The following is a 25,895-nucleotide window of genomic DNA, read 5'->3' as shown; positions in this document are numbered from 1 at the left end:
CTGAAACACAAAGATTCGGTCTCAATAGGGAAACCTTTTGGAAAAATAAATTACCATATAATCCCACAGATGAGCATGTAAAAAGCTGCAGAGCCTTTCTAAACCTTGGGTTTACGTTTTCAACTGTATGATATTAACTCTGCAATGAAATTAAATTCTAGACCTAAAATGTTCGTGGTCTTTGTAATACCTCAGATTTCCTTGGCTTTTACTTCAGATTCTTACCCCTTATGTATGTAAAGACTCTGTCTGTCTCTCACCTTCTTTCTCATGTAAGAAAAGCAGTTTCTTGCTGAGCTTGCTTTTAAACATGTAAAGCTCAGATTTGGTGGCTTTTGTTACAACACACCACTTGGTTTTCTGTGATGAAGCATAGGGAGGCATAGGGAGGAGGTCACTGTTCTAATAACGCAGTTCATAAAAAAATACACTTTTTGTTTCTTAGGTGTGCTTTAAAAATACAGTTTTTAAGTAGAACCAGGGAATAACTGAAGGATTAAAATCACATGTTCAGGCAATAATCTGGCTTTAGCAATCTAATATTTTATGCAGAGTCCAAACGTTCAGATAAGTGCCAAAGATGATGAATATATTTGGTTTTTACTAAGTGAAAGGTTATTTCCTTTTTGCTACTTTATGATTGAACCCATTTTTCATTTGTACTCTGTAGCATAGTAAAACAGAACTAGTGTTTTCTAGGTAGGGCATGATATTTTTCTACGTAGGACAAGTATTTGTGTATGCTTTGGTCAAAGCTACAGAATATCCTTGTTTTCTTCTCAGATATGTAGTGTTTGCTTAAAGTCCTTCTGCTCATTTCTTACCCTGTTCTGTTCCAGGTGCGCTGACTTCAAATGGTATTAATGCAGATACCAGTGCTGAGATAGGACGTGCCAAGAATTGCCTTAGTCCTGAAGACATCATAGATAAATATAAAGAAGCCATTTCTTACTATGGCAAGGTAATCCTACTTCATTTTGAGAAACTTCAGTGGAATTCTTGTGAATAATGAATCGCTGTGGTTTTGGTTTCAGAGCTTCTTCTGAAGCACATGCAGTAAAGTTTGTAAACCTTATGATAATGGAACGAACAGGAATAATTTATACTGTTGAATTAAGTGCTTGGTTTAGAGTCTGGGAATGTCAGAACTTAGGTCAAAGACAGCAGCAATGTGCTGCTATTTACTGTGCCTTCTAGTACCTGGAGGTTTTGGATTAATTGACTTGTATTTTTAAAGTACTCTAAGCAGAAGTATGAGATACTTGAAGGTTTGGTAACTATTACACATGTAATACATACATCATCCATACTCCAGTGGTGCTTTTATGTATCGTGTAAGCTGAATGCTTATTTATTGTGCCTGCTGGAAGGTTCTCTGGGGAATTCAGGAGTTTATGAGGAGATTGGTGATGATGGATATGACTTTAGGGGTTGTTCAGGGAGGCTGGGATTTAGAGCATGTGGAGAAGTTAAGGGGTCATGGAGGAAAGGTGAAGGACAAACATTTTTAAAAGAGGTTTAGGAAAACTAAACAGTTCTCAGCTCTACTGGAGCATTTCTTTAGATCTTTGTGCAGATGCTCAGCGCATAATATAAAGGTGATGAGGTAGCTTAATGTTTGCATTCATAACATGAAGAGGAAGAAATTATACTGTGACAATAGTGTCTCAGTATCTTAATCAACAGTAAAGATAAGTTTAATTGTATTGCAGTGTAGTTATTTATGCTTAATCACTGTTTAATTTCAGGTATCTCTGTGTGATATTGAAAGTATAGACTAAGCTATGTAAATACGATGTGGCATATCCATGTCTGTGTTGAAGGGAGACTGTCCAAACGAAACAAGATAAATTGTATGTGTGAGTTAATTTATGATCAGGAGCAATGAAAGGTGATAGCTTTGGGGGTGGTTTTGATTCCATCAATATAACAGTAATTCTGAAGTATGCATTCAGGTTTTTGTTACCTTAAGGGTAAGTTGCTCACCTAGAAAGAATGAGATTGCCTTAGAAGTATAAAATTGGGGCAGGATATTTATATTTTGACTGTAATAACATACATTCTGCTCTCAGCAAGTGATAACTATGTTTCTTATTAGGTTCACTTGCAGGTAACAAAGATCTTTGTCTTGAGACTAATCTATAACTGCTCAGGACAGTCGTAGTTAGCTTTTGTCTGTTCACGACCTAAAGGTAGAATAACTGCTAGTTCTATTGCTGAGGAAGCAGCACTTTCAATGTATTTTTTGTTACCACTTTAAGAAACTTTTGTAGCATTTTCTAAAATGGATTCAATCTCCAATGATTTGGTTTTTGCTGATGTAAATACGTGAGAGGCTTGGGGAAGAGTGTGGAAAGCTGGTCATGAAAAAGGACATGGGGGCTGCTGAACATGAGCAGCCTGTGCCCAGGCAGCCAAGAAGGCCAACGGCATCCTGGCTTGTGTCAGCACCAGTATGGCAGCAGGACCAGGGCAGTGATTGTGCCCCTGCACTGGGCTCTGGTGAGGCTGCACCTCGAATCCTGTGTTCAGTTCTGGGCCCCTGACTACAAGAGAGACATTGAGGTGCTGGAGTGGGGCCAGAGAAGGGCAACAGAGCTGGTGCAGGGCCTGGAGCACAAGTGTGATGGGGAACGATTGAGGGACCTGGGGAGATTTAGTCTGGAGAAGGCTCAGGGGGACCATATCACTATAACAACCTGAAAGGAGGTTGTAGTGAGGTGGGGTCAGTCTCTTTTCCCAAGTAACAAGTGATAGGACAAGAGGAAATGGCTTCAAGCTGCACCAGGGGAGGTTTAGATTGGATATTAGGAAAAATATCTTCAGCATGACAGTGGTCAGGCATTGGAACAGGCTGCCCAGGGCAGTGGTGGAAGTCCTTGGGAGTGTTCAAAACCCATGTGGACGAAGCCCTCAGTGACACTGTTTAGTGGTGGTCTTGGCAGTCCTGGGGTAAAGGTTGGACTTGATGATCTTAAAGGCATTTTCCAACCTAGTTGATTCTATGATTCTATGAGAGGAATACGTAACTGCTTTGGTGAAGTAACTCTTGCATTTTGTTCTGAGCTTTATTTCCTCTGTTAGATTTCAAACATGATAAATACTCAAACAGAGTTTTAACTTCAGCAGGAGATGGGCTGACTGAAATATCCAGTATCAGCATTGTTTGAGGGAATAACTTGATCATATTGTCTGGAAAACTGCCTGTGTTTGTTGCTAAGCTCGGACAGATCAATGCACGTCTACTCTGTCTTCTGCCTTTCTTAAGCAAGCTGGGTAACTGAAACAGTCATTTACAGAAAACATTTTGTAAATAGATGCTAGAAAACTCAGAATGGCTTGCAATTCCCTTGTCATCAATGAGCATGCTTTAACTAAGGAGAAAATGGAAGCAATAAAACTAAAGTTGTTGCTACAGCATCCTGTCCTATATGAAGTATTTCATAATAAGTAGAAAAAGTAAGATTAATTCCTCATTTATCATGATAGAACAGTTTCAAGTGATGACGAATTATTGTCAAACTGACCCTTTTGCTTACATACTTCTTACACTGTGAAGGTAGAATTTACTTCTTTGTTGCAGACACCTCACCCACAGCCACAGATATGACATCACCCAAAATGATCCTGATATTCCCAAATTTTCTCCTTATCTGAGCTCTCAGTCTGAAGTTGTGTTGTGTCTCAGAATAAGGAAAGTGAATGAAAAGGCGGAAAGCCATTGTTTTGCATAATAACATTTTAGATGACACCTTAATTTTCGGTTGGATATATGCTGATAATTTAACAGTATAGTCACTGGCAGTAAGGAATTGCTGGGTTTGGAAGATGTGACAGCTGATTTATGTGTTGAGCAGAAATACTTATCAAACCTAGCAGGTGAAATACTTCAATATAATTTTAATTTTCTCCCTGTTCAAGTACAAGAATGCTGGGGTGATTGAACTGGAAGCCTGCGTGAAGGCAGTGAGAGTCCTTGCGATACAGAAAAGGAGCATGGAAGCATCTGAGTTTCTTCAGAATGCAGTTTATATCAACCTTCGTCAGGTCAGTGCTGAAAGTCCATTTCTTCTTTTCTTGTCTGAGAGATTATACTGAAGTGTGAAAGTTACTTAGGTTCAGGAAACCAGTTTATTCTCTGTATCACTACTTCTCACTAGGACTTCTGAGGATTTTCACATATGTGAGTCTGGTTTATAAGGTATTCAGAGCTCATCTAAAAACATGAGGACTTAGTTTCAGATTAAAGACTCTATTAGTTTTTCTCCCTTGTGAAGAAAAAAGTCCAATTGTTGTTCTGTTGTGATGTTTTACTGGAGAAAAATAGCTGCTTGAGACAGATCTATTCTTGTATCTTGTTCAATGAAACTGTGAGCAAATCAGAAACGATCACTGTTGCAAAGTGATCTTAGGAATGATGAGAATGAATGATCTCGGCACAGGGTGCCCAGAGAAGCTGTGGCTGCCCCGTTCCTGGCAGTGTTCAAGGCCAGGTTGAATGGGACTTGGAGCAACCTGCTCTAGTGGAAAGTGTCCCTGCCCATGGCAAGGGGTTGGAACTGGATGAGCTTTAAGGTCCCTTCCAACACAAACCGTTCTATGATTCTTTGCTTCTATGTATTTTTGTTCTAGTTCAGTCGGAATTTAGGGAGTTAATGCAGCAGAGTGTTTGATACTGTTTTCTATAGCTTTCTCCCGAACAAACTGGCAATATACAGAGTGGATGAGTGGTCTGCAAATAGGTAGGAAGTTGGCTAACCAGCGGCTCTCAGAGGGTTGTGATGAAAGGTTTTTACTTGGGCTGGTAGCTTGTCACAGGTGTGGTCCCTGAGGGTTTGATAGAGGGCCCCATGCTGTTCAACACCTTCAGAATATCTGCATGATGAGATTGATGATGATACCAAACTGTGTGGTGAGATTCATGCATCAGGTGGAGGAATGAAGACTGGAGCAGCTTTCTTCCTGCTGGAGTAGGTAGCGTTAATCTGGTACTTCATGTTCTTTCTGACTAACAGCTTTTTGGGATTCTAGTAAACTGTTATAAAGTTGTTCTGTAGTTTACTTTTGTGCTTTGTGTTCTTTCCAGCTGTATTGATTCATGACAGTTTCCAGCTTGGTGCAATTGCCTTTTTACAACTCTTGTTACAGGGTATTTTTGTATGGATGGGCGGTATTTTTGCACTGGACCTCATCTTGAGGTTTCAGTTCTGAGGGAAATAGGAACTTCAGCTTCAAAGACTGTCTGAAACTTTCTATAATGATTTACAAGTCTTATCTGCCTGTGTCTCTTTATATCCTGAAGTACTAAGATCTGAACTACTAGATAAGATAATTATGCCTTCTGTGAAAAGTGAGACTGCTCTGAGGTCTCTCCTATCCCTATGTCTAGAAGTGACTTTTCAAAACAGAGTATTTTTTGGTGATTATATTAGGATTTAAGTGACTAAAAGATGTTTTAAAGCTTCATTTATAAGACCTAATTATTTCTGTAAAAGTTAACCAATGTAGTGTCGTCTTTTACTTTTGAAGGTTTTAAGTATCTGAAGTGAAATGCACAGAATCCACTGATTGATATCTTCAGGTTTGAAGAATGAGTTGCAGAAACACTGTTTCTGTCCTTTAGTGCTATTTTTGCATGAAGTTTGTCATTTTAAACGCCTTTGCAAAACGTGTTAGAGTCGTTTAAAGTATCCTATATTGCTTTTGGTTGTGTATGCCAGGTACTGTGCACTAGGTGTCAGCATCGGTTCATCGTCAGTACTTGATATTGCTTGTTAGTGGGATGTAGGCTTGAAGTAGTTGGTAGCTTCCAGAGTTTTGCAGCAGTTTCTTCTGACTGTCTGGTTTCAAAGCAAGGAAGTCATTCAAAGCAGAGGGGAAAACAGTGGTTACTTGACACTTGTGGCAATATATTGATAGCTAAAGAAGCACATGTTGGTAGTTCCTCACCAAGTTTGTTTCAACTTTAAGCCTAATGGAGCTTTCAGTAAATTCTTCCTCACTGGTTGGCAGTGTGCATATCATGGAATGAAAATTTTGTGGCTTACAAGGTCAGAGACATATAAGATAGATAGCACTATCTGTCTGCTACTTGAGTTAGTATTTTTCTTACTTTCATAGCCTGAGATTTCAAGATTAATAATTAGATTCAATCTTAAAGGGATGAAAATATTTAACTTGGTAAATCAGTAGATTTTGGAAATGGTTTTTTTTTTTTTTTCATTCTACAAGAGAGCTGGAGAAGAACTTTTTACAAGGGCCTGTAGGGATGGGACAAGGGGGAATGGCTTTAACCTGATAGAGGGGACACTGAGATGAGCTCTTAGGCAGAAGCTCTTCCCTGTGTGGGTGTTGAGGCACTGGCACAGGGTGCCCAAAGAAGCTGTGGCTGCCCCATCCCTGGCAGTGTTCAAGGCCAGGTTGGACACAGGGGCTTGGAGCAAGCTGCTCTAGTGGAAGGCATCCCTGCCTATGACAGGTGAGTTGGAACTGGATGAGCTTTAAGGTCCCTTTAACCCAAACCACTCTGTGATTCTATGATCATGTTAAACATCTTCCATGGAATATGGAGCTGTCAGTGGCTGTTTTGAGTATTTACTCCTTAGTACTACTGAGAAATAAAGTTGGTAAAGGGCTCTGTCTTTGCTGCTTTTGTTAGCTGCTGAACTTGAACCAAGCTTAAGTTCTCCTGTCAGTAAAAGCTGTCATGACTGACTATATGCAAATTCCCTGGCCTTCTTAGTGTTGGAGAAGTCTCTGCTACATTTTTTTCCCCCTGCTGCTATTTTTTGTTTAAACTCAGATATATGCTTTAAAATATTGCTTAAAGCCAATCCTTTTCTCTTTTTCCCTTTCCATTTCAGCTTTCAGAAGAAGAAAAAATCCAGCGCTACAGCATTTTGTCTGAGCTGTACGAGTGCATCGGCTTCCACCGCAAGTCTGCTTTCTTCAAGCGCATAGCAGCAATGCAGTGTGCAGCCCCCAGCATCCCAGAGCCTGGCTGGAGGGCCTGCTACAAACTGCTTTTGGAAACCCTCCCTGGCTATAGCTTGTCATTGGATCCTAAAGATTTCAGCAAAGGTAAGTGTCTCTGGGAAGGTATTAGCAGAGGACGTCACTGAACTGGCTTTCTGGAACTGATGTCCTTGAGAGATACCAAATGAAGCTAATGTCGTTTACCTACCCAAAACTAGTTGCAGCAAATAGCAGTTCTTTAACACTGTAGCATCACTTTTTCTTAATGTTGCTTTCAAAGACTTAACGTTTCAATGATTTAAATGAATGTATTGCTGTATTCCTCCATTTGCAGCAAATAATTGTTTTATTTATGAGAGCTTCATTTCTACTCTTCTTCAAAATGTCTGTACAGTACAATAAAGGCCAAATTTTATTCCATTTGCAGCAAATAATTGTTTTATTTATGAGAGCTTCATTTCTACTCTTCTTCGAAATGTCTGTACAGTACAATAAAGGCCAAATTTTATTTTCAGGTACTTTTTTCCATAAAGTTCCTTCAACTTCTGCTTCAGCAATTGTATTTCTTCTGGTATTTGGGGCTGTTTGATCTTACAATTAAAGAATGAAAGAGTTTTTTACATGTTCTTTAATGTATATATATATATATATATATAGACACACATATGTATAATATAATTACACATCTGTGTATATTTGACCCTATCTGTAGAGTCAACTACATCACATTTTCCCACAGATTAGGTCAGAGTGGTATTATCTGTAAGCCTAGCATTTGGTTAAGCCACTTCAACAGTTTTTAGAGGCTAGATACCCTTTGAATTACTATTTTGTTGCATCTATTAAAAAACAAAGGAGAAAATAGCCCATAAGAACACATGCCAATTCCTGTAGCTGTTAAATGCTGTGTTCACTTTCTGCAAGTTAAGCGCTATTTCCTTTCCCATTTAGATAAGGTATATTTCAACAATCTTATCAATGTTATCCAAAGCTGTATATAAAGTAGTAATTCAAAAAAGTTGTCTTGGTTTTAATATACAATGCTGCATTTTCCTCTAAAGGAAGACACAGCTAATATGCTGCTTGGGAACTCCTTTTGAGTAAACCTTTGTTGCCCCAAAGCTTGCATTCTTTTGTATAGTGGAGTTGTTGGAGACTATTCACTAAATGTTGCTGCTGCATGAAAGGAGCAGCAAGCAATGGACTGTGCATGTACTGGTGGAAAAGAGGTGGAGTTCACCTGTATAAAACCTCTGAACTGGTTTAAATATGAATGAACAGCAGCTGGAATATTCTTCTTCCTTTTGTGAGCATGCATTGGCTATTTCTGAGGTTCCATTTTGATGCTGGAAGTTCAGTTGTCAGTTTAGCTGTTTCTGTATGTGCTAGGTCACTTAGCCATTGAAATAATGGAGTTGTCCAGTCAATTCAGTCAAGAAAGGTCATGGAAAAACCCATCTGACTAGCCACTAGCTGATACCTTCCAAGCTCTTCAGCTCCACTGAAGCAGGCATGTAGAAACCCACTGTGTATATAGATAGTTATTTTTAAAACTGGTGTGATTTTAGCAGTCACTGAAAGAAATGATTTGTGAGAGGAGGCAGAAAATGCCAGCTGGACTAGACAAAAAGATACAAAGGGTCTAGGAAGAGGGGATGTGCAGGAATTGTGCCTGGATACAGCTCACCCTGAACCACCTCCTGCTTCCCCAGTCCAGAGTAAGCATACCCACTGGAACAGGATATCTGTACACCTTGGAGGAACAAATAACATTGGCCCCAGTCACAAACAGGGGTTGGAACTAGTTGATCTTTAAGGTCCCTTCCAACCCAGTTATGCTGTGGCCTATGAGGGAAAAGAAGAAGACCGGGGTGGGACTGTGTTGGTAGAACAGGTTGTAGAAGTTCTGCAATAAGTGATGACATGATTGGTGTTTATCTTTCATATTTAACTTGCCTTCATGTTGCACTGAAGTGCTTTATCTGATTTTTACCCCTAAAATGGCTGTTTCAGTGACATAAGGAAAGATCACTGTAAAGTCTAAGAGCTACTTGATAAGAGCAACATTTCACACATGTAAAATAACAAGACTTTTATGTGCAGAATCTGAACTCTCAAGGTTGCAGTAAATATTGCTAGAAAAATTTGCTAAATGGTGAAGGGTGATACTAGAAAGAAGGCTCTGTAGAAGTTTATGAAGTATTGCACATCTTGGAATAGCTGTTACTTAGAAATTACTGCTCTTGCTTACTACAGAAAGCATGTTAAGTTTGATGAAGAGTACTGCATATTACAGTTTTGAAAGAAAACTTGCATTGTGATTATCTTTTTATTGTTACTGTAGATACTTTGCAAATATGAAATAATTTATAGTCTGAAAGTTAGTTTTTAAAGACTGAAAATGAGCAAATGTGCTTCATGTCCTGCAGTTTTATTGCTTCTAATTGACTTTTAATGGCCAGGACAGAATTTAGAGAAAACACCTTTTGCTTGATAATAGAAGTACTTGATTTGGATAAAAAAATAAGCTTTTGTATGGAACTATGTGTGGCGAGGCGCTGGCACAGGGTGCCCAGAGAAGCTGTGGCTGCCCCATCCCTGGCAGTGTTCAAGGCCAGGTTGGACACAGGGGCTTGGAGCAAGCTGCTCTAGTGGAAGGTGTCCCTGCCCGTGGCAGGGGGTTGGAACTGGATGAGCTTTAAGGTCCCCTCCAACCCAAACCATTCCATGAGTCTAAATCTCATGTGAATTTCTTGTGCAGAGAATTTAAAAAATAAGACACGTTAAAGGTCTTGTGTATCATTTGGTTTCTACTTCATGGAAAATGTAACTTCATTTTCTGGTTTCTAAGGATAGATTTAGTATAGACAAGAATATATTTAGTATAGACAAGTATAGACAAGCATGTACAACAAAAATTGCTTTCACATTTAAATATTCAAGCATATGCAAAGATCCTAATCTTAATTTTAAGTACAAAAATTGGATTTTGTAATTATTGATTCCATTGAGCGATTCTTAAAAGTATCATTAAATTATTGCTTGATATATAAAGGAAACATAACTTTTTGATGATTTTCGTCTAAGATGATTTCTTTCAAAAGTATTCAATGGCTGCTTACTTTATAGGAACTCACAGAGGATGGGCTGCAGTGCAGATGCGTTTGCTTCATGAACTAGTATATGCTTCTAGAAGAATGGGCAACCCTGCTCTGTGTGTCAGGCATCTGTCTTTCCTTCTCCAGACCATGCTGGATTTTCTTTCTGATCAAGGTATGGTTTTTAAAAGAAAAATATTGGTATTTTCTTCTGCTTACAGTCAAACAATGTGACTTTGACTTGAAACATTCTGAATTTGAGAAAAAAGGGAGAGCACAGAAGTGATGGAATTCTGTATATGCTGGAGGTAGCTTATTGATGGTATTCGATTACTTTAAATATTACTGTTCTGGCCTTGATGTGTAGTATCTAAAATAAAAATTCCTGTAATATTTTCCATCTGTAGATTGACTCCCTCAAGCCTAATGCTGTTTCCTCTGTAAGAATTAAGACTATGATCGCAGGGCTTAATTTATGCATGGATTAAAAAAAGAAGTATTATTTAAAAATGCTACCAGCTTTCATAAGTGCTTTTAATGAAGAGATTGAGAGGAGCTGAGGTTGAAAAGTAAATGCAGAAGAAAAGAGTATGGTAGTTCAAACTAAATCTACCGTGAGTTTTCTGACGAAATATGTTTTCTGAGGAAACATTGATTGTGTGGAATCAGAATTCATCTAAGTGAGTAGGCGCAATCCTTGTCTCTGTTTGAGACAATGAGCTTGTAAAATCTGAATGTGATGGAATTGAATTAAACCATTTTAACATGGGCAATAGGCTTAAGTTTCTGTGGTTTTTTTCAAAAGGTATTTTTTAATCCAGCAATAAATTTCAGTGGAATTTGTTAGATTTGTCAGTGGATGCAATGGAATAAATGTGTCTGGATGATTGTTAGAAACGGTAATATTGTGTTTGAGGACCTCTTTGTAGGGGAGAGCCATGCAGCATTTACAAAGTCAGCTGGAAAAGCAAAAGGCGAAATATTCTCCCTAAGAAATATGATACAAGCAAACCAGTTGTCAAGCAGGATAAAGTGGTTGAACTAGTGATGAAAGGGGTTTTAAAAATTGCTTTTGATTCACAGTAAGTAATGTAAAAAGTTCGATTTTTCAGTATTCCCTTGTTTTACGATAAAGAGGATGGGAGAAAAATGTTGTAGTTTCTTTTCCCTTTTCTCCTTAGTTATGGCCAAATTGACTCCTGCAGCAAAGAAGTTTGCTTCTGAGCTTTTGGCTGCTGCTGAACTGCCTCTGTTTAGTGGGACAAATCAGTGGTGGAGGAAGGAGAGGAGCTGAGAGGAACTGAAACTGTTATAAATTGTCTTTCTGTCTGTAGATCTTACTTGCAGTCAAAAGGTCCTTGGATATTCCAGAGCTTTTAAGGAAGCTTAGTTGATGGATGTATGGAAAGCTTGGCTGAAGACAAGGCTTTAAGCTCTTCTGCTGTGCTTGTCTACATCTGGCATTGCTAATCCCTGATCCTAAAAATGTTTGAAATCCTAAAGTGAGGCATTTGTTGTGTTTGTTGTCTTCAGACATTATATGCCTTAGTAATCTATGGTAACAGGGATAGTTAGTGTCTTTGAAAAATCAAACTAAATGTTCTCAAGTGTGTTTGGAAAGTAGCTGAATCTTTTTATCTTTCTCTCCTGAAGACATCCAAAATAGAACTCACTGTTTGAAGCCTTTTGTTGATGGCATGTTGCTCACACACGGTTAGTGGTGTTCCAAACTAGTTGGAGCGTGGATGACAGTGCCAGAAATGTATTTATGAAATTGGTATTGTGTGATGTTATGCAAGGGCCTATTTAGCATAGAAAATGACTTAAAATTTATAGTTCTTTCTAAAATGCCAGAATATTAGGGAAAAATGAACCAACAGAACTCCTTCAACCTTGGATTGTGATAAAAGGACAAAAGCAAGATGATTTGAATGCTAAGGTTTATGCAACTGTTCTAAGTCTGTGAACAGTTTCCGTTATAATATGAACATTTAGAAAGTGTTGTAATTAGTATTCTTCTCTGATAATAGCATGACTGAAACCTTCAGGTTTTCTTAACCAATTAAAGGTTGAATTAGGAAACTGAAGTAATACAGTAGCATTAGTGTTCAAGAATGCTAAGATCTCATTATTTTTCTGTGCTGCACAGAAAGTTTGCCAAGTTACTGGTTCCTAGGGAGAGGAAAACTCACTCTTTCAAACCTTAAGTTCTCACCTGAATGTGACTTTTCTTGAATCAAATAAGTGTATTTTAAAGCCTGTAATTGATAATATAGGTCAAATCCTACACTTGTATTTAAAAATCAGGTAGTTTGCAGATCATCATTAAAACCAGAGTGAATAGAAGTGAAAACTCTAGCTGGTAACTTTCAGCTTAAAACATTTGGCATTGGAACTTAATCTTCTAATCCTGTTTGCCTTCAGGATTAGCTGCCTCTAGACACAGGAAAAAGAACATTCATTCTGGTTTGTGAATCTAATTCTGTTCATTTACTAGTTCAGTGGATGCTGAGATACTGAGACTTCAGAAAACAGAAAAAATTGATTTCTTCTTGTTGTGGTTTAAGCCCAGGCTGTAAATTAGAACCACGCAGTCTACTTGCCCCCACCCTTTCTTCCCCCCACTCCTGGAGGGATGGGAAGGAGAATCGGAAGAATGCAACTCCCACGGGTTAAGATAAGAACAGTTTAGTAACTAAGGTATAACACAAATCACTACTGCTACTACCAATAATAATAATGATAACATAATGTAGTATCTAGTGGAGTGCCACAAGGATCAGTGCTGGGGCCAGTATTATTCAATATCTTCATCAATGAGGGAATTGAGTGTACTATCAGCAAGTTTGCTGATGACACTAAGCTGGGAGGAGTGGTTGACACGCCAGAAGGCTGTGCTGCCATCCAGTGAGACCTGGACAGGCTGGAGAGTTGGGCTGTGAAAAATGGGATGAAATATAACAAGAGGAAGTGTAGAGTGTTACATCTGGGTAGGAACAACCCCAGGTTCCAGTACAGGCTGGGGAATAACCTATAAGAGAGCAGTGAAGGGGAAAAGGACCTGGGGGTCCTGGTGGATAGGAGGATGACCATGAGCCAGCACTGTGCCCTTGTGGCCAGGAAGGCCAATGGCATCCTGGGGTGTATTAGAAGGGGGGTGGTCAGTAGGTCGAGAGAGGTTCTCCTTCCCCTCTACTCTGCCTTGGTGAGACCGCATCTGGAATATTGTGTCCAGTTCTGGGCCCCTCAGTTCAAGAAGGACAGGGACCTGCTGGAGAGAGTCCAGCGCAGGGCGACAAAGATGATTAAGGGAGTGGAGCATCTCCCTTATGAGGAAAGGCTGAGGGAGCTGGGTCTCTTTAGTTTGGAGAAGAGGAGACTGAGGGGTGACCTCATTAATGTTTATAAATATATAAAGGGGGAGTGTCACGAGGATGGAGCCAGGCTCTTCTCAGTGGCAACCAATGGTAAGACGAGGGGTAATGGGCTCAAACTGGAACACAAGAGGTTCCACTTAAGTTTGAGAAGAAACTTCTTCTCAGTGAGGATGACGGAACACTGGAACAGGCTGCCCAAGGGGGTTGTGGAATCTCCTTCTCTGGAGACATTCAAAACCCACCTGGACGCCTTCCTGTGTAACCTCATCTAGGTGTTCCTGCTCCGGTGGGGGAATTCACTAGATGATCCTTTGAGGTCCCTTCCAATTCCTAATTCTGTGATTCTCTGAAAGGAAATAACAAGGGGAGAGAATACAACCGCTCACCGACCGGTACCTCGCCCCCACCCCGCTGAGTTCCAGCCCTTCCGGGCGACTCTCAGTTACATCCCGGGCATGACGTGCTGTGGTATGGAATACCTCTTTGGTCAGTTTGGGTCAGGTGTCCTGTCCCTGCTTCCTCCCTTCTTCTCCCTGGCAGAGCATGAGGCTCACAAAGTCCTTGCTTAGACTAAACATTCTGACCAGCAACTGAAAACATCGGTTTTATCAGTACTGTCCCAGGCCAAAAATCAAACACACAGCACTGCACCAGCTACTAAGAAGGAGAAAAAATGACTGCTACTACTAAACCAGGACACTTCTTCAAGCAGGAGTTTAGAAGGTGAAATGTAGTAATTATGTGAAAGATCGATCAGTTAGAAGCTCTTGCTTCTACTCTCAGAACACAAATGCATGGTCAAAACTGGTTTGTGTTTAAAACAAAACTTTGTTATATTTTAATTGAATGATACTTAGAATTAGTTTAAAATACAACTTTTGTATATGTTTACTTGAATTACAAGTTCCAGCCATGCAGCCTGGCAAATCTGAATAAAAATACCATCAAGGAAAAGGGAGATGCCAGTCACTATTTTAACAGCATGGAAGCTAAGAATCCGATTTAAAATTAAGCTATTTACTTACATAAATATGTAAAATTCAGTCTTCTGCTTAGCAAAAAAGAGGTACCAAATTTTGCATAAAAGCTCTAATCTCAAGCCATTATGTTTTAACGTTAACAAGCCCTTGAGAATCACTCTTTCTTTAAATAAGAATTAAAATGTGCAATTGCAAAGTTGCTTGGAATTAAATCTCTCTATTTTGCATAATGCTTTTTGAACCATAACACTGTGTAGAGCTCACACTGCATTCAATTTGGGTAAGGTCAAAATCCTATATTTTATTGTGGATCTTTATTGATAATATCCATATGACTTAAAAAGACTGCGATGTCTATTGTGTAGACTATTCTGAGCTAGCTCGGCTGTGATTCTAAGCGCAGAGCTTCATTACAAATTCCCCTTTGATATGGTCTTAAGGTCTTTTCCAAGCCTTATGATTCTAAGATAGAAGCATGCCCTCCCCGCAGTGGATGCTTATCACCTTGGCCACACTCAACTGATTCTGCTGGAAGACATGAAATCTTTAGTAAAAGTCTTGTTACAACACTTCAACCAGAGGGCGGATGAGGTCCTGCATGTGATGAAGGACTTAGGGGTTTCCTAGCTGTAGCCAGATATTTTATCTTCAGAAGCAAACCATATCAGCAAAGTTTGTCAGACTCCATAAGGAAGGATTTCTCTGTGTGGAGTCTGATTTTCAGTATGCGTGCTCTATGTATCTCCATACTGGCATTGCACAGGAGACACCAGATATTGGCTGAGCTTATTACTTGGTCAGGAGTTGTTTTTAAGGTTTGTCTCAGATAGCAACTGCATGCCATGCTGTGCTTGGTCAGTGGGATGATAAAAACATAGCTCTACCTAAGGAAAAGGTTTTTGTTCCTTTCAAAGGTCCAGAATTGAATTTTCAGACATAACCCTAGTTGCCTAAATTTCACTGATGTGATTCTGGACTCCATGATGGCAGGATTCCATCCCTTACTGCAGTACTGGCTATTACTGGAACTTCATCTGACATGTTGATCCACACCATGCAAACTGTAGAAGTTTGTAAGTTTGGCTCCAAGCTTTTTTCTCATGAAAACAACCTCTCACCATGTAGAAGGTGCTTATTCTCAGCCTGTGCTGAGATCATCCTCCCCAATGAAGTATTTCTGCCAAAATTTCTGCTGAATGCTATTTCAGTTCCTCCCATCCTCTACATCAGTTGTGATAGACTTGTCAGTGTTGGCCGGGCAGACCACTTTGATGCCTTGACAGTTTGGAGTTGTTGGTAGCTGAAAGACCGGGGACTGCACACCAATGATCTGAGATCACTTTCAGAACCTTTCCATCTTCCTTTCAAGATTGCAGCGCTCAGGTGATGGCTGATATGTCACCTGTGAGGTCTGTGCCTTGTGCAGAGAAGTGATGAGCTTCATCTAAGGAAAAAAAACCCTAAACCTTCTTTATCTTCAGAAATTATGGTTAAGCCTGGACCGATCGTAATTTGATGATGTCAGGCAGTGTCTGACAACTCTTAAAATATGCCTTTCTATCTCACAGCTTGAAAGAGGAAACTATGCAGTATTTTACAGGCATTTTTATTTATAGAACAGATTGGATATGCATTCACTTGGTGAGATTTAAATTTCAAATTCTTCTGTAGCAGTATGGAAAATAAAGAAGAATATTAAACTGGGCTCATAAAAATTGACAGCTAGATCAAAAGTGAATGTGTAAATGCCTTTAAGTGTAACCCTTCTGCCAAGCATATCGGTAGCAGTAAAGACCAAACTCAGTTTCTGAGTTCTTTACTTCAAACATTGTCTTGAATTTCCACCCAGACACCTGGGAAAATGAAATCGAGCTGCATGGGCACTTGGTGAGCTGTACTAAATAGTGTTTCACTGGAGAAAGGAGTAAGAATAATATATGAACTGCTGCAACTGTAGAACGTGGAAGAATCTAAAGCTACCTCTTGATTTGAGGGACAGGTGGAGTGGCTTGTTGCTGTGTGTTCACCTAGCTGTATCCTATTCCCTTGCCTGTGTCTTGCTATGACTTTCTCCTTTTTTCCCTGTTTGGAATGCCATAGCAAGGGTTCTTGAGAGCTTTTCTTGTTGAGCTGGTTGCTTGCCATTCCTGCCCTGTGTTTGCTGTTCCTCCCACCCAATCCCACAGTACTCCTCCTTTTATTTCTTCTGTTCTTCATATTTAGGTTCCAGGAAACAGGATTACAAGTATTAGAAATAAAATGTAGGATACACAAATATGAATTCCTGATTTTAGAATAAAACCTTGACAGTAGTATAAAAGAGGAGATGCATAGAATCATAGAATGGTTTGGGTTGGAAAGGACCTTAAGATCATCCAGTTCCAACCCCCCTGCCATGGGCAGGGACACCTCACACTAAACCATGGCACCCAAGGCCTCATCCAACCTGGCCTTGAACACCGCCAGGGATGGAGCATTCACAACTTCCTTGGGCAACCCATTCCAGTGCCTCACCACCCTCACAGTAAAGAGTAAAGAAGGTAATTGGAAGAAATTAAAAGAAGGGAGTATGTTTGCTGGTAGCATGGGGACTGCTTAAAGATGTCACAGTAGATTCTCAGTAAGTGTATTCTCCTTCTCCTGTAGAATAAATGAGAATGAAAATGCAAGGATAGTTAAACAGCGAAATAAAAGCAGTTAAGGGAGAAAAAAGTTTACTGTATTAAAGTGAATGTTGTGTCCAAACATAGAAAGGAGAAGGGAATGTCAATCCTGCTAAATTAAATGAGGTGGGGGAGGATCATAAGCCCAGAAAAGATTTTGAGGCATAACTTGCTGAACTTATGAAAGCTAATAACTTCTTCAAACATATTAGAAGTAGGAAGCCTGCCAGAACTGAAACATAATTGAGGTATAAAAAGAGATGCTCAGGGAAGATTGAGCTTATCAGAAAATTTTGATCAAGATTTGCTGTTTAGGAAGAAAGATTCTGAGGTTTGGTCCTTCTTCAGAGAATAAATCTGTGGAATTCTTCCAAAGGGTAATTAGAAATGGTTTATGGTGCAGCGTGCTCTGAACTGTAAAATGATTAGTAACAGATTCAGGTACCAGATGAGGTTTTAAAGTTGTTAAAAGAGTGGTGAAATTAAACAATTGAACTGCTAACATTTGCACTGAATGGATTTCTTAAATTCTCTTCATTCTCACTTTAAAATGAAAAATGGCAACTACATCTTTGCATTTCTTTTAAGAGCTCAGAGGTGGATGGAAGCTCTTCTGAAGTGGATGTGTCTTCAGTGACATTCCCATCATCCTAATGATCCTGGCCATCCCGGTGACTCTTTGGACAGGATTTATCACTCCCGTTACACATGCACAGCTATCTGAGTACTGACTGGGTGTCTGCAGCTGACCTAGTCATCAACACTTCTCTTCTTAGAACGATAGAATCCCAGGTTGGAAAGGTCATCTCAAGGATCATCTGGTCCAACCTCTCTAGGCAAAATATGACCTAAATTAGATATCCCAGCACCCTGTCCAGCCAAATCTTGAAAGAGTCCAATGTTGTGGAATCTCTTCTCTGGAGAGGCTATTCCAATGGGTGATTGTTCTAATTGTGAAAAATTTCCCTCTTGTGTCAGAAATTATAGAAAATAACAGTAGGCACATGGATAATTGTGATCTGTGGGAAGGAGTTACAACATCTTTGAAGCATGACATCTTCCCAAGAAATAACGGAGCATTTAAATAAGTGTGATTTAGTTAATGTAATGTTCCTAAATTAAACAAACCCAACCAGCAAACCAAAAAACCTTTTGGTACATTAATTAATGAGTAGAAGAGAGAGAAAGAATCAATAAGTGAACAAGATGGTGTTGAGGAAAGAGACCAGGGTTATTTAGAAGAGTTTCCAGAGTAGACTTGGTTGTGATATTGTGTCTTGAGAGTGGGAAGTAAGACATTCCGTGTGGAAACTGTCTCTTTTAAGCTGTGCTTATGCTGACCGTCGTAAGTAATCCCCTGAAGTGTGTGTAATGTAGGCACCAACTGCTTTGCTCTACAGTTGCTTTCCTTTTGTGCTGCAATACTTGGAAATACAGACATAGTCTGTCAGTACTTCACAATCTTTAATCATAAGGAATATTATTCCCAAGTCCTGCGTTTAATTTAGGACAGCATTTCCCCTATGATCCTTTGTAGTGTGTAAATTCATGTTTAGAAAGGTAAAAAAGGGCTGAAATTAATGAAGTTTTAATCAGACTGAAGAGAGAATATAATGCAAATTAAAACTTGATGTAAACTTCTGAGCTGAAGTGAGGTTTCGTTAACTGACACCAATGAACTGGTTTTAATGCACTGTGTTGTATTTTAGTTGACAAAGTACCTGCAAGTTGGTTTTGCCTCACCAATGCATCTTTCAAAAGGGAGCTAGTTTGGTTGGTCTTATGTTATTAAAATGAACTGATTTCAGGATGGAGACTGAAATGTTCAATATAATTACCAGGGAATATTTATAGCAGCATGGTAGGTTCTTAGCCATTAATTGGAAATCTCTTATACAGCTTCAGCGTAATGCTATATATTATCTGTGTGCATATCTATGAAAAAATATATATTTGTATATATATATATATAAAGTGTAATTGAAGAGAGGTGTCACCTCCTGTGTGTTTGATGTATAGCAGTGGCACAATATGGAGTAAGAATGAATATGTTAAAGCTTTAATGGAAATGCTTCCTGACATACTGTAATAAAAGGCTTGGAGGTTGTACATGAAGTAGGAGGAAGCTTCTTAGAAGCCACTTAATTCTTATTCATCATGGTACTATGACTTCAGCTTCTTTCCATCTAGTTCTGTGTTTTCTTCAGTTGTGTACTATGAAACTTAAGGACTGTTTTGTACTCTTGCTCCTGAGAGTTGTTCATCTGCAGCACTTTTTCCTGCCTTTTTTAACACCTCCTTTCTTTTTAAATTCAAGACAGTAGCAGCAGAATAAAACTCTCTGGGCTTGCTTTATTCTTCTGGAATTGGTGTTATCTAGAGACAAACTGGCTTATTGAATAACTTCACTCAACATTTTCTATTAAGAAGGTGTACTTCATTTTCAAGAAGGACTTCATTTTTTCAAGAAGGACTTGGGGGTGTTGGTCGATGAGAAAATGAACATGAGCCGGCTTCAGTGTGCGCTCGCAGCCCAGAAAGCAACCGTATCCTGGGCTGCATCAAGAGGAGCGTGACCAGCAGGTCGAAGGAGGTGATCCTGCCCCTCTACTCTGCTCTTGTGAGACCTCACTTGGAGCATTGTGTGCAGTTCTGGTGTCCTCAACATAAAACGGACATGGAACTGTTGGAACAAGCCCAGAGGAGGCCATGAGGATGATCAGGGGCTGGAGCACCTCCTGTATGGAGACAGGCTGAGAAAGTTGGGGCTGTTCAGCCTGGAGAAGAGAAGGCTGCGTGGAGACCTCAGAGCAGCTTCCAGTATCTGAAGGGGGCCTATAAGGATGCTGGGGATGGACTCTTCATCAGGGACTGTAGTGACAGGACAAGGGGTAACGGGTTCAAACTGAAACAGGGGAAGTTTAGATTGGGTATAAGGAAGAAATTCTTTACTGAGAGGGTGGTGAGGCACTGGAATGGGTTGCCCAGGGAGGTTGTGAATGCTCCATCCTTGGCAGTGTTCAAGGCCAGGTTGGATGAGGCCTTGGGTGGCATGGTTTAGTGTGAGGTGTCCCTGCCCATGGCAGGGGGGTTGGAACTGGATGATCTTGAGGTCCTTTCCAACCCTAACTATTCTATGATTCTATGATTTTCCTGGCATGCATGTCTTTTAGACTATGTAGAAAGTAAAAGCCCACAATATCTATACATGTTTGTGTTTCAAATAATATGCTTATCCCAGGGTTCCTTGAGAAACTCTGTTTCAGATCTCAATTCAGTGGATTTATTTTTCTTGAAGTGGAATAAATAAATGAGACACAGTAAACTAGCAACAGTGCTAACATTTAAATTCATTTGCATAGCACAAATTATAAAGACCACAAGTTTAAGTCGTGTTACATGAAAGAAAAAATAATACATTGTAGATAAAATGAAGACTCGTCCAACTGGTCCAGCTTTAGAAATAAAGCCCAAAGTCTTTCACACATGATTTACCTTTGTTTAGACTTGTGTGTTGATGAGATTCAGACAAAAAATCCGGTCAATACCATATCCAAATTCATAGGTGAAACAGAATATCCATCATTACAATAAAATAGTGCTTTTCTTTATGACTGAAGTTCCTTATTAAGTTGGTTAAAGTCATTAGTGAAAAAAATAATGAAGTTTCTGAGGTGTAGCTCAAAATTTCTATCTTCATGTAGACAACTCTGACTCTTAAAGAAGTCTGATTTGATTAATTGAGGGAAAAGATACAGGTGTTGAAATGAAGACAAGTGGCAAAGTTTTGTTCCAGAAGAAAAGAGAACTTTGGGAAAGACAAACTTTAATTGGTAGTATGAAGACATGGAGAATTTGTGTTATATTTTGAAGAGATAGTATTTTGGTATTGAAGGAGGTACAGCTGTATCCTGGGCTGCCTCAAAAGAAGTGTGACCAGCAGGTCCAGGGAGGTAATTTTCCCCCTCTGCTCTTGTGAGACCTCACCTGGGTCTCTGGTCTGTGGTCTGGGGCCTCCAACATAAGAAGGACATGGACCTGTTGGAGAAAGTCCAGAGGAGGTCGTGAAGATGATCAGGGGCTGGCGCACCTCTGCAATGGAGACAGGCTGAGAGAGCTGGGCTTGTTCAGCCTGGAGAAGAGAAGGCTCCAGGGAGAACTTGGAGCAGCTCCCAGAAACTACAAGAAAGCTGGAGAGGGGCTTTGAACAGGGATGTGTGGTGACAGGACAAGGGGGAATGGCTTTAAACTGACAGAGGGGAGATTGAGATTAGATATAAGGAAGAAATTCTTCCCTGTGAGGGTGCTGAGGCGCTGGCACAGGGTGCCCAGAGAAGCTGTGGCTGCCCCATCCCTGGCAGTGTTCAAGGCCAGGTTGGACACAGGGGCTTGGAGCAACCTGCTCTAGTGGAAGGCATCCCTGCCCGTGGCATTTTCCGACCCAAACCATTCTGTGATTCCATGAATTCTCACTCATTTTGGTCATTTTTAGATCCAGTTGGCCTGTCAGCTTGCATGTGCTTCCTGTCTAACTGGTTACCTAATGTCTATAGGTAGGAGTCTGAAATGTGGCTATTCAGGGCCGTATAAGAACATAGGTAAGTGATGAGATTTATTGCAGGAGAGAATATTGTAATGAGAACCCAGCATTCCTCGTGTTGCTTTCAAAACAACATGTTCAAGTATCACATCTCTCAGTAGTTTGAAGTTACGCTTACTTGCTCCATGTATTTTTCAGAAAAGCATCAGAGATGCTGTTTGTTTGCTGAAAGTGTAGAAAGTGCCATCATCTAATGCCCATCAGACTTAATGTCATGGAAAACCAGGTGATGCTTGCCTGCAGATTAGAGGAGACCTGCTCTGTTCTGCTGAATTAAACCACCATAATACTGAATTAGTGGCTTGCTCATGCAAGTCTTGCTAAGGCATTCACTCTCCACATTACCTTGCTTGTGGTAGGAAATGTGCTGAGTGTACTGGGATGCTTACTGTCCATCTGCATCTATCTGAAACTGAAGCTGAGGGACTACCTGAAAGGTCATAAACACTTGCATACATGCTATAATCCAGTCAAGCTAAAAAGTTTGTAGTGGCTACTGTCTATGAATACTCAATTTCTACTTCAGCTTTTGTGAGGGTCTTACTGTGTTTTGTGGCCTTTTGATATTATTTTTTACTGTAAAGAATATACTACATCTTGATGTCAGGGTGATGCTGAAGAAGGCAGGGTGATGCTGAAGATATTGCTAGCAGCAGACACACACTGACCTTGTTCTTCTTCTCTAGCTGTCTCAGGGGTCACCAAGCCATTTTCTTCTTTCTTTTGTAAAGGAAAATATATATGGCTTTGAGTGCAGAAGCTGCTGTTTCTATTGCTTTTAATGCTGTCAGACTGACTTTTCTGTCTTGTTATGTGTTACTAGTAATTTATCAAGGAGATGCTGGTGTCTTCCCAAGAGAGTTGGGTAGGCCAGCTGGGACAGACTGCTCCAGGTGTTCTTGGACTTCTTCTTTGTGAACGTTATTTGGTGTTTTCAAGGGGGAAGGAAAAGCTCAGCCATCACCAAGAACCCTGGGTTATTTGTTAGAACATTGATTCTGGGCTTATCACCAGGGAGAAATGGAATTCAGATGGCTTTGAGCTCTTAGTTTCCTGAGTTTCGTTTTCGGTGTTTTAATGAGTTCCATAAGGAAACAAAGTTGTTTGTCTTCCAGAGTAATTGGCAGGTCAGACATATAATGTTCCTTCGTTCTGCTTTGCTGTAGGTTGTTCTGTAAGACACGCAGTGACTTGATCAAAACAAGGTCAACCGGTTATTTGCCAGAGAACAAACACATTCTTAATATTTGACTTTGTTTTTAATCATAGAATCATAGAATAGTTAGGGTTGGAAAGGACCACTGAGACTCAGTCTGAGTATTTAAAATTTGTTCAAATATTAAAGAGCTAAAATGTACAGTTAAAGCAATTGTGTTCATCTGATTTTAGCTGTTACCTGCCAAGTCATGAAATGCTCTTTGTGTGATACTCTTAAATCACAGTTACTGAAGTGCATAAAAATACTAATCTGTAACTGACCTTCCTTCCTGTCCTGGTCTGGTTTTTGCATGGCTCCATTATTGTGGAACTAGCAGAAAATCTCTTCTTTTTCACATTTAGAAGCTTTCAGTCGCAAATGTGCACTAATTCTGCAACTGAAGTGTTCAGATTTTTGTGTTCTCAAACAGCTCTGGGCCAAAACCAATGTTCATTGTGTTGCCATGAAGTGGTTAAGCAAAAAATTATCAAGAATATTGTTGGAATATTAAGTTGTCAGAAGCAGCCAAAAAAAGGTAATGAAACCAATTTGGTATGAAATGGGGAAATTGTGCTAGGTTATACTGCACAAACAGAAGTATGTGCTCAAGTGGCAGCACTGGCTATGACTTGACTTGGTTGGATCTTTGATTGAGTCGTGAGAGAAACTGGAAGAAATAAAATGCTGAATGTAGTTATTTCAGATGAGAAAATAACCCATCAACTCTCATCAACTCAGTAGATGACTCGCTGTAACACCTACAGGTGAGTATCCAGTAGTGTTCCCAGCTGCAGAACAGGCTTTTAGAGCTGTGAGTTCACAGGTCAAAGGATCAAGTGGAAATTGCTTTATTGCTGACGTATACAATCATGAAGACACTAGGTGGGTGAAAACCTCCAAGAGTAGCTGTTTTCTGTTTCTTCTTCGCAAGGAGAAGGATAAGTACTGGTGATAACTGTTCCAGTCATAGACAGTCATCTAAACTAGAGGTCAGGAAGACTTGGTAGTAGAATAGATTCTCCCGGGAGGTTTGTGCAGTTTCTGATTGTGTCAAATGCGACGACAGCCAGGCAGATGTTAGGAGAATTCAGAGCTGTTGGAAGGTAGCAGTCTGTAGCAGGTTTTTGGCAGCTATTGGGCTTTTCAAATTTGACTTAGTAGGGAAGTTTGAATCATACATTCATCCAACAGAGGTTGGGTAGCAGAGGTGCTGAATGGAGGAAGGCTGGAAATGGGCTTTATACAAGGGCACGTAATGATAGGACAAGGGATAATGGCTTTAATCTGAAAGAAGGGAAATTTAGATTAGATGTAAGAAAGAAATTCTCCACTGTGAGGGTGGTGAGCCAATGGAACAGGTTATCCAGAGAAGCTGTGGCTGCCCCATCCCTGGCAGTGTTCAAGGCCAGGTTGGACACAGGGGCTTGGAGCAAGCTGCTGTAGTGGAAGGTGTCCCTGCCCATGATAGGAGTTGGAACTGGATGAGCTTTAAGTTCCCTTCTGGCGTAACCTTTTCTATGATTCTATAAAGATTAACTTTTAGAAGTGGCTCTAGAACAAGATCATGCAGCTCTTGCTCTTCTGTATCATGAATGCTTCTTGATACGTCCTATTGATATAGATTCCTTTAGCATATCAGCTGACATGAGGTGCTAAATAAGTAATAGAGCTGCTGGCTTGGTAGCAGCATGTGTTAAATGGCATTTCATAACGTATCAGCATAGGAAAATGTCTTGGTTTAGCCTTGTCCTTTCAGAAAGCATGCTGAGCTTCTGTGAAATAAAAACGTGACTCAAATCTGTAAACAAATTAGTTTTGCAGGTGGCAGCATTCTTTCTTTGAACACAATAATTGACAGTGTTTCACACTAGGAAATGAAAGCCAGTTCTCCAGAATGACAGACCTCTATTTTGATGCAGAATTAAGCTCATACTGTAGTGTTGTCTTTATAATTCTTGGTAGCTGTGAGCTTTCCATTTCAGTGGATTCTACTTGTACTTCATGCCCTTGCTCACCTAACATGGAAAATAACAACCTAAATGCTATAGCCTAAAAATCTTGTTAAAGCACTCAGTCTTGAACCACAACTCCTGGCTGTGCTACACTGGTTTGAATGTATGTCTGTGTCTGGTAATGTGTTTTTTGGGAACATTTCCTACACACAAATAGAATGTGGTGAGTGGCTCAAGAGACAGTCCAGTGAAGCATAGACAGAAGCAAAGCAATTTGTCAGTTATGTGGCATTAATTTCATAGTGAAGGCAATTACAATCAATATTTATTTGCTTTGAAAGGGTACTCCTGGCCTTAGAAGCTTACGGACTAAGCTGGATTGATGTGGGCAGCACTAACATTGATGGATGTTTGTGCCTTTCGAGGTGTTTGGGGCAGTGACATGGTTTACTGGATATGTTTCTCTCACATTTTTCTCAGTCCTTCCCCTCACAGCTTCTGTGCAGAACTTTTTACCTGTTCTTAGGATGGTGAGACCCTGGCACACGTTGCCCAGAGGAGCTGTGGCTGCCCCATCCCTGGCAGTGTTCAAGGCCAGGTTGAACGGGGTTTGGAGCAACCTGCTCTAGTGGAAGGCATCCCTGCCTGTGGCAGGGGGTTGGAGCTGGATGAGGTTTAAGGTCCTTTCCAACCTGAACCATTCCATGGTTCCATGATTCCATGATTCTTAAGTGTGTTAACACAGCAGTACCACCAGCATAGCTGATGGGCTCAGCTTTGGGCAGTAATGGGTCCGTTTTGGAGTTGGCTGGAACCGTCTCTCTCTGACATGGAGCTACCCCCGGTGTCTTCTCCCAAATGCCAGCCTTGCAGCACCCCTCACTACCAAAACCTTCCTGCATAAACCCAATGCACTTGGCTAAGCAGTATTTTTGGAAAGCAGTATTTGCTATCACTCTTCCCTTTTCTATTTTATCCTTCTGTATTTTGATCTCTGAAGTATTTTCTAGAAACAGTTGAGTTATTAAATAGTTACTTTTTCTTGGTAGCAC

At 40.1% G+C, this 25,895-nt stretch overlaps 1 protein-coding gene across 1 annotated transcript in view; it reads left to right on the top strand.

Moving 5' to 3' along the window:
- The window catches only part of TRAPPC9 (trafficking protein particle complex subunit 9), a gene marked incomplete at its 3' end in the record, with an annotated part of 503,806 nt that overhangs the window by 18,981 nt on the left and 458,930 nt on the right, over nucleotides 1–25,895 (top strand). The window contains exons 7-10 of the mRNA XM_080610640.1: nucleotides 840–961; nucleotides 3,922–4,047; nucleotides 6,864–7,080; nucleotides 10,105–10,248. Coding sequence (XP_080466766.1) covers nucleotides 840–961; nucleotides 3,922–4,047; nucleotides 6,864–7,080; nucleotides 10,105–10,248 — 609 coding nt within the window. The remainder of the gene's footprint in view (nucleotides 1–839; nucleotides 962–3,921; nucleotides 4,048–6,863; nucleotides 7,081–10,104; nucleotides 10,249–25,895) is intronic.

Source organism: Psittacula echo (genome assembly GCF_963264785.1).
Source record: "Psittacula echo genome assembly, chromosome: 2".
In the NCBI taxonomy this organism is placed as follows: domain Eukaryota; kingdom Metazoa; phylum Chordata; class Aves; order Psittaciformes; family Psittacidae; genus Psittacula; species Psittacula echo.
Note: the sequence above shows the minus strand (reverse complement) of the source record. Positions and strands in the feature narration are given on the sequence as shown.